General features: G+C 39.5%; 1 protein-coding gene across 2 annotated transcripts in view; it reads right to left on the bottom strand.

The window, feature by feature from the left end:
* The window catches only part of PPP3CA (protein phosphatase 3, catalytic subunit, alpha isozyme), a 162807-nt gene that overhangs the window by 77356 nt on the left and 76057 nt on the right, over positions 1 to 9394 (bottom strand). For both annotated transcript variants that reach the window (XM_015569992.1, XM_015569993.1), the window contains exon 3: positions 7907 to 8031. In XM_015569992.1, the coding sequence (XP_015425478.1) occupies positions 7907 to 8031 (125 nt within the window). The remainder of the gene's footprint in view (positions 1 to 7906; positions 8032 to 9394) is intronic.

The raw sequence follows: 9394 nt of genomic DNA, 5'->3' as shown, positions 1-9394 counted from the left end.
TTCCTGTTATCTCAGTGGGTAGTACTGTGGTTCAGTGCATCTCAGATTACTGTGTGTCAGGTTTTATAGATGCACTTACATCTAGATATATAAAAATCCAGCAACCAGAATGCCTTAACAATTAGAAAGATAGGTTGCTATGACGCCTACTGCAGCCAGTGAACTGACCCAATTGGGAGGGTGGGGCTGGCCGGCCCCTCCCCCCAGCTGGCCCAGTCCTGATCAGGCCCCAATTGGGGTGGGCCAAACTGCCAACCTCCTGTTGTCTCCTCCTCCCGACAGGCCCAGCCCTGATCTGCCCCGGTCCGGCCAGCCTGACCCCATCCATGCATGAATTTGTGCACTGGGTCTCTAGTGTTTTCATAAAAAGAGTTTGTCTTACTCAAGCTCATCTCACATTTCAAAGAAGATATTTATAAACCATTATCAGTGTCAATAAGAGAACTATTTCCAATTTAAAATTTATACTTACTTGTTGAAATTGCTACATTTAATGTGTGCTGTTTCTATATGAGGGAAAGAATATATGTGTTGGCTATACTGTCCCTACTTTTTAGAAAGGTTTTCTTTATCTGTAACTAGAGTCCCAGTGCATGAATTCGTGCACATGTGCAGTCCCTCTGGGTGGCCTGCAGGGATCGGGCCGAAACCCTCAGCCTAATGCCACTTGCAACTCCTACCTGTTGCTCCCGCTCATCTCGGCCCCACTGTGCCTGCCATGGGCTCGTGCCCAATTAGTCCTGATTGGGAGAGGCTCAGCGCTCGCCAGCCGTGAGTCCTGCATCTGGAGCCCTCCCAAGGGGAGTGGCCTGTGGGATCGGGCTGAAACCAGCTCTCCGACATCCCCTGAGGGGTCTCGAATTGTGAGAGGGCGCAGGCCCCCAGAGGAAGCACAGGCCAGGCTGAGGAACCCCACTGGTGCACAATCTGGCCGGGGAGGGACAATGGGAGGGCTCCAGGGTGTGTCTGGCCCATCTTGCTTTGTCTCGATCAGCCGGACCCCAGCAGCAAGCAAACCTACTGGTCAGAGTATCTGCCCCTTGGTGGTCAGTGCACATCACAGCGACTGGTTGACCAGTTGACTATCTGTCCCCTGGTGGTCAGTGCATGTCATAGCAAGCAGTTGAGCAGCCTTAGCATATCATTAGCTTATTATGCTTTGATTGGTTGTTCTGCCATTCGGTCTATTTGCATATTACCCTTTTATTATATAGGATTTTTACTAAGTAGAACATACACAATTAAGTGCACATATTTTTTATGTACAATATGCATACTCCCATTAAACTACTACCCAAGTTCAGTTACATTTCAGCATACAGAAGGCTCCCTTGTGCTCTCCCCACCCCCATCAATACTCTTTTGGAAATGTAACCACAATACTGACATATTTAGATTAGTTTTTTGTCAGTAATCACTTATTTTACAGCAAAGCTATTATCTCTCCAACTAAAATCTAAAATGAAACTTTTTTAATTAAATTTTTATTGTTCAGATTATTACATTTGTTCCTCTTTTTCCCCCCATAACCCCCCTCCACCCAGTTCCCACCCCACCCTCCCCCCTCACTCCCCACCCACTATCCTCATCCATAGGTGCACGATTTTTATCCAGTCTCTTCCCGCATCCCCCTCATCCCTTCCCACCCCCCCCAGAATAGCCAGTCCACTCCCTTTCTATGCCCCTGATTCTATAAAATGAAACTTTTAACCCCACTCAAATATTACTAGAGGAATCAATCACCTTCCAGGTCCTATATTTTCTTTTTTGCCATCTGGGACAGATCCTATTTTGACATTAGCAAGAGGCTTTATAACCTCTATTCTTAATTACTGTACCTCTTCTATAACTGAAACCTCAAAGAGTGACACAGAAATAGTCTGTGATATTCTATCATACTTGTTTACTTTGAAAATGATTCAATACCCAGTGACTGTCCCTTATTATTTCATGGATGTGAAGCACCTAGTATATAATAGGAGTTTAGGAAATATTAGCTCCTTTTTCTGTAACTGTGTGAATGAGAAGAACGATAGTAACACAGAGAGCAGGGAGGGTAAGAAGGAGGAAAGGAAGAAAAAATACAGATGGGGAGGAAGAAGGAAGGAAGGAAGGAAGGAAGGAAGGAAGGAAGGAAGGAAGGAAGGAAGGAAGGAAGGAAGGAAGGAAGGAAGGAAGGAAGGAAGGAAGGAAGGAAGGAAGGAAGGAAGGAAGGAAGAAAGAAAGAAAGAAAGAAAGAAAGAGAAAGAAAGAAAGGAAGAAAGAAAAGAAAAGCAATTTCCAAATTCTTGGCTCAAAATACCCTAAAAATAAGAATCCTGTTTTCACATTTTATTTCCTTCTCCCCTGTGGCAAGAATAAAATATCTTCCCAAACACTGAATAAAACCACAAAGGCAGCCAACATGGAAGAAGTGGCATGGCAACTGAAAGGGCAGGGTGGATTGGAGAGTGGGGCCCTGCCAGCCTTCACCCCAACATCTGGTGGGAGAGGGCTGCCAAGCACAACACTGTCTTGCTGGCAACTAATTTGCCTTCTAAAGTTCTAACATTCTGGAGAGCCAAAGCTCTTAAACAAAACCATAACCCGATATTTTTAAAAAGGAAGGTCTCTTATAAAAAATTATCACAATCAATAAGCAATGAAATACAAATCAGCTAAATAATTGGGTATATTCATCTATGTGGTATCAGATGGCTAATGAGTAAAATTGTCACTGAATTAAATGGTGAAGGTGAAGATAGGCAAGTTACTTAGGCCTTTTTGCAAGGTGAGATGTAAATTAGCTGCACTAAGCACTTTCAACTGGACCCTGACTGTCTTTCCGGTCTTACTCTACACAATTAAACAAATATTTACAACTTCAAATTAGCTTGGGTTACTCAACAGAGAGGTTGAGCATTCTCTACCTTTTTACCAATTTTCATGATAAAGACAGCCTTCTTCTATTTACCTGTCTTCCTCTATGAAGCAACACTTAGGATATCATTTTCTTTATTAGTTTAATTGGCTCTTTGATAATAGCAGTGCCGTAATTTACTTTGTAATAATTCATGCCTCTTAAAGATATGCATTCTTGAAAACTCGCCCAGGGGAGTAAAGCAGAATGTAAAAGAGGAAGCAAGCAAGTAAAAAGTATGTATACAGCTCCAAATATATATCAACTAGCCCTCTAAAATACCTACTGTGCAGTGACACACTACAATAAAAAAGGCCATCTCTCACGAATAAGACAGCCAGGTGACGGATGTGCACTGGTTGGGAAAAGATCTAAACTCCTGCAATGTCAGATGCAGCCCCTCCAAGACATCATTCACTGGGTCTGAGGAGCACTCAGAGGTGCAGCCCTGTGCTGTACAGACAGTCGGCTGCAGGGACACAGCAGACACTTCCTTCCTTGTGTCTGTGGCATCCCTCTACCACCTAAAGCTGCTTGCTGTATCGCTCGCTTGTTATTCTCGGCAGAAGCATGGGACGTTGCTGGGGTTCTTTCTAGTCTATGGATTCGCAGCGAATAAACACAACTCTTTGTGCTTAAACGTGTTTGAGGCCTGGGCTGAGATCTGGATGTAAGTACAGCAGGGGCGTACATGGACTGACTAGAGGACTTGGGAAACTTTGCCAGCATCTAAAGCTCACGGCAGTGCCAGGCACAATGGCTGGAAAAGGAGCCTGGGGAAGTGAATAGAAGGAAACAGCTGTGCTTGCCTCTGTTTGAAATTCTGTCTTTCCCTGCCTTCCCAGAGAAACACACTCAGACGTGGACCTATATATATGCTTGATCAAAGACGTTAGGTAGCATAATGCAATCATCAGAAAGAGGATGGTATTTGGCGTGAGACAAATTATTGCCCTAAACAAAATGACCTCTTTCATCACGACTCAAAAGCTTGCTTGTTGTACTTGGGCTAACTTGGTGGGGAATGGTTCCTGATCTTGGCAAGAAGAGAAGATGGGGGGAGAGGCAGGGAGTGAGTACATAAAATGAGCTCTATGTACTGCCCAGAGCACATTACCTGGTGCCTGTAAAACCACCCGGCAGAGACTGTATGAAATCCGAACCCACTCTTCAAAGCCGATTTGGTAAAAATTAAACTTAAGTGCTCTTCTTTGCCCAGAGGAGAGCCAACGGAGGATACCTGCAGCGGTGCCCTGAATTATTCAGGTGAATGAAGAACCTTTTGAAGCCTGTTAGGGTAGTGCAGGCTGAAAAACTGAGCTCTTATTTTAGGACTTTTCTTAAACCAACAGCATTGTACTCAAAGAGAATATTTTATAGTGCATGCTGTAACCTTCAGAATACATCAGTGGGGAGAGGCTGTGTGAGTGTATTTGTACATGCGTAAGTGAATGTGAGAGGGTACATCCGTTTCTGCATTCCTGAGGTATCCATTTTTTTCCTGTGTTTCTTTTAGTGAAGACATGGCCAAGGTATGGGGTGCAGCGGCAAGAGCACAGACTTTGAATCCCAGCACTGCCTTTTACTATGTACGTGACTCTCTCAGCGCCTAGGTTTCTGCAAGCATGAAAGGAAGACATTTACGTGTTCCGTGCAAAGCTGTACGGGAAAAATGAAATCATTTATACCTCCCAAACAATAGCATTTATCGCATGCAAACAATGTTGGTTTCCTTAATCCACAATAAAAAGCCCCGAAGTATTCTCTGTAAGTATATTTTATATAAATGTCTGTTCTATTTTAAACATGACAATATCACTGAGAAATCCCAAAGTCCCTCAAAGGTCAGAGTTTAATCAAAATGGATTATTTTTACATGTAAGACTATATCACATTTTTGTCACTGCATGTGGCAAGTCCCGAGGGCTGAACTCTCAGATTCTGGGAATTTAATTAAAGAGCTCTTTTTGATGATGGAGACTCTGATATATGCATCTCAGAACTTTTAAATGTCCTGTGATGCCTACATTTGATGTCACCAACATTTGGTTTCATTCTTTGATCCTCTGCTTGAATTAAAAAGGTACATATTACACAAAATATCTCAACTTCCATAGTTCAAATATATAGATTAATTTACACTAAAAAAAATCTGCAGAGAAACACATTAGTGATTACTGCTTCTAAACATCTGTCCTTTAAAAAAACAGAGTTTTAAAAGGCTCTAATTAGGGCGAGTTTAGAAAATTTCAAATGTTTTGAGGCTAGAGATTCAGAAACTCAAACTCTTCAAGTAAAATAATAAAAGGTAAATAAAAGCCCGTAGGTTAGGAAATGTAATTCAAACCTGGAATAGGTGAGACATAAAGTCTATCTGTGCCATATGATTTAGTACTTTATCTTATTAGCAAATTAATAAGAAAAGGTGCTATTGTCTTTTATTAGGTAAAAAAAGTTGTTAAAAATAATAAATATAATTTAAAAATGTCCACTATCACACTCCATCATTTGGCTAATAAAAAGAATAACTCCCAATGGGATAGTCTTGGTCATTCCTTGCTTAAAAGGTGAGCTTCCAGGAAATGAGAATACCTATTTTATTCATCCTCAGAAACATTCAGAGGAGCATATAAATATTAGATAAATAAGATGAATTTTAGAGTTACCAAAATAATTTTTAAAAATATCCACCCAACCCTAATTTAAGGACAGTAGCAGAAACCCTACCTCCCATTGCTGTTTTCTGCCTCTATAGTCTTTCTCAAATCTGGCTACACAGTGAAGTCACCTTTGGCATATCAACAAACCTGACCCAAATTGAAGTAATTGTACCATTTCTGGGACACAAACCTCTTTAAATGAGAGGACATACCTTTCTCTTTCCTCTGTTCCTTCTAGCTGAGCGTAACATGGGGACATGATGGCTTAAGGGGGGGTAGCAGCAGTCTTGGGCCATGAATGTGACTTTGGAATGAGACCATGCACATCTGAGCAACAAGGCAGAAAGAGTCTGGGCCCTGGCACTATGCATGTCACACCAGCCCACCTGTGAACTTTTACTGGAGAGAGAAATAAAGTTCTATCTTGTTCAGACTACCTTTTTTTTCCCCCCCCCCCCCCCGCCGCCCCTTACTCTTGGCACATACTAGTCCTAGACAGAAAGGTCTTAAAATGTACTCAATCACACTTTCCTACGAAGTGGGTCAAGTGAACACCTGAATGAAGTCTATGAGGTTTAATAATTTCTTCTTCTATCCTTTTCTCACTTTGATTTCCCTCGTAGGCAACTCGTACTTGTTCTTTGACTCAGTCTTCTCCAGCCATGTGTGCCCTCTCAATATTCTCCCACTTTTCTTCTATATTCCAAAGGAAATTATTTTCTGTGCCTCCTTTATCACAAGATTTTAATAATCAGTTTAAATAATAATTGAATCCTAGATGACCACTAGTTCTGGCTTTTGATTCTATAGAGCTTTTTAAAAAAAGTTATATTTTACAACATAAATTTAGTTTTCTAGGGAGCAAGGATATATATGTCTTCAAATTCCCTACAGTCCAGATCATACATTTTATGTACTTGATAATACACATTTACCAAAAGGAAGAAATTCTAACAATGTACTTTCTCCATTTGGACTTATGTACCAACACTACCTCTCCTTTCCTCATTATTATTAATAAATATGTGATCCTTAAATAAAGAAATGATTAATATATTGGTGGAAATATATATATGTATATTTAGTCAATGAGTTGAGGTGAACTGAATAACCAAAAAATATAGTATGGTGGTTTTAAAAACAAAATCTGTTTAAGAGTGACATGTTTTTAGATATTAAATATTCCTATAGTAAATAAATGATTATGAAAATTTAAAAACCTAGAGTTTCTTTCATATGACTATTATAAATACCTGATGTTGGTGTGAAACTTAAGGAAATTTTAACTGGGTCTTTAATTAAGAAAAATAGTTTTTCTTTTTAACGCTTTTTTCCTAGAACACTTATGTCAGCTACTACATCATAAACTGTTTCTTTCAAATGTATTCCTATTAAACTATTTCTTTCAATAAATTTTAATGAGCCCTTTCTATGTATGACACCATGTTAAGCACCAGGAAAAACAAACATGTGAATAAAGCAAGATGCTTGCCTTTATTTTGAACATAATTTCTACTAGAAGCAGATGGGAGGCTGAGCAAGAACCTCTGCTCAAAGGTTATCTGTTGTGTTTTAATTAATGAGTTTAACAAATTACCCTGGTCAGGTGGCAGGTGTCAAAAGACAAAGCCCAGCACCTCTAAGCACACACACATATTCACACATATTCACACACACAAATGCAGACACAGAGGCGCACTTGACTACTGATTTACAAAAATAGCTTGTTGTGCCATAATTATAAAGCATCCATGCAAGCACATTCCTGGATATTTAATCAACATTGATTAGTTCTCTAACGGAAACAGAATTATGTAATGTAAATCTGATATAACTTTGGAAAGTTGCAAATATATAAAAGATACAAAAGGCAAAATCTTACTTTTAGTCATTTCCTTGGCATCTCTATACATTAAAAAACATATGGGATATAATGATCAACATAATTTGATGAACAAGAATAGATCCAGAGACAAATGGTGGGGGGAGGGGGGTGGTTAGAGAGCAACTAAAGGACTTGTATGCATGCATACTAGCATACCCAATGGACACAGACACTGGGCTAGTGGTGTCTTGCCCAGGGTGGGAGTGGCTTCGGGGGGTGGGGGTGGGAGGTCAAGTGGGGGAAAAGGAGACATATGTAAAACTTTAGACAATAAATTTAAAAAAAACATATGGGAATCAATTGAAAACAGGAGATGTAATATCCCAAGAATTAAGTACATTAGAATTCATTGTTACAGACTAGGGATTTCCTTAAGGCAATGGTATTTACCACTTTTACTTTACTAAGATACTGTTGATCCATTACTGACTGAGCAGCTAAAAAGAAATGATGTGGACTTACTTCAATGCTGAAGTACCCTCTGTCAACATAGTCCCCTAAGAAGAGGTAGCGAGTGTTGGCAGGAGATCCCCCCACTTCAAAGAGCTTCATCAAGTCGAAGAATTGTCCATGGATGTCCCCACAAACTGAAATAAATAAATAAATAAATTCATTTTATGGCCACATTATGTTAAGCCTCTGAATTAGATAATAAAATTATAAAATTTTAAAGTCAGAAGGAATTCAGAGGTCATCTTAGACAAAACATTATTTTGTAAAACAGGAAAATGAGAGAGAGATTCCAAAGTTAATTAGTGGCAGAATTGACTCTAGCATCCACAGGTTTGCTAGAAAAATAAGGATAAAAATAACAATAATGGCTATTATTATGCATTTAATAATGCTACAGAAGACACTGTGCTAAAAACTTTATACACACTTTCTAATGTAATACTAACAATGTTGTGGAATATACATTTCCTTTTGCAGGTAAGGGATGAGGCAAAGGTTCAGGAATTTGACATAATCTATACACAACTGCACTCTGAATATATAACTGCTACGTGTTACTGTCTCCTGAAGAAAAAGAAATGTTGATATGTATCATAAAATCTGTAGTTCATAAAATCTAAAATGCCATTAATTATAGAACACACTAGAGGCCTGGTGCATGAAATTCATGCACTCAGAGGGGTCCCTCAGCCCAGCGTACACCCTCTTGCAGTCTTGGAGCAGAGAGGGAGTAGGCCTAAGCCATCAGTCGGACATCCTTAGCCCTGCGGTGGAGGTGGGAGAGGCCACCGCCGCTTTGCTCACCAACCATGAGCCCGGCTTCTCGCTGAGTGGTGCTCTCCCTATGGGAGCACACTGACCACCAGGAGGCAGCTCCTGCATTGAGTGTCTGCCTCCTGGTAGTCAGTGCACATCACAGTGACCAGTCGTTATGCAGTTTGGTTGATTTGCATATTAGCCTTTTATTATAAAGGAGATCATTATACAGGGTTGGGCAAAAGTAGGTTTACAGTTGTGAGTACATAGAACAAGATTTTATTCTTCTTTTATTCATTACTTATTGTATGTATTATTTTCTGTATGATCAACTATAAACCTACTTTTGCCCATCCCGTATGATGTATCACTGAGACAGAAAAAGATTCAATTAAATTTAAATTCTAAAGAAACATTTTTATAAGATGAACTCCAATATTAGATGTTAAAAATGAAAAAAAGTAAATTGTGAAATGAAAAAACAACAACCAGCCTGTAAAACATAGTACACAAAAATCACTAGGAATTATTATTCCTTAACTTTCTCACCTTCTCTTTTTAACCAAAATTCTTGAAAGAGTTTTGTGGTCTTTTTCAAACCCAACTTATTTTTTACTTATTATTAGAATTAACTACTTTGAAAGCCCTTAAAAAAGTATTAAAAAGTATTATCTCCATTATACAGGTAAGAAAACAGTGTGGCTAACAGAGGCTGGGCAATGTCATTTTTAAATATGGATG

Source organism: Myotis davidii, unplaced genomic scaffold (genome assembly GCF_000327345.1).
Source record: "Myotis davidii unplaced genomic scaffold, ASM32734v1 scaffold226, whole genome shotgun sequence".
NCBI lineage: Eukaryota > Metazoa > Chordata > Mammalia > Chiroptera > Vespertilionidae > Myotis > Myotis davidii.
The sequence above is the reverse complement of the archived record's forward strand: the minus strand, read 5'-3'. Positions and strand labels throughout refer to the sequence as shown.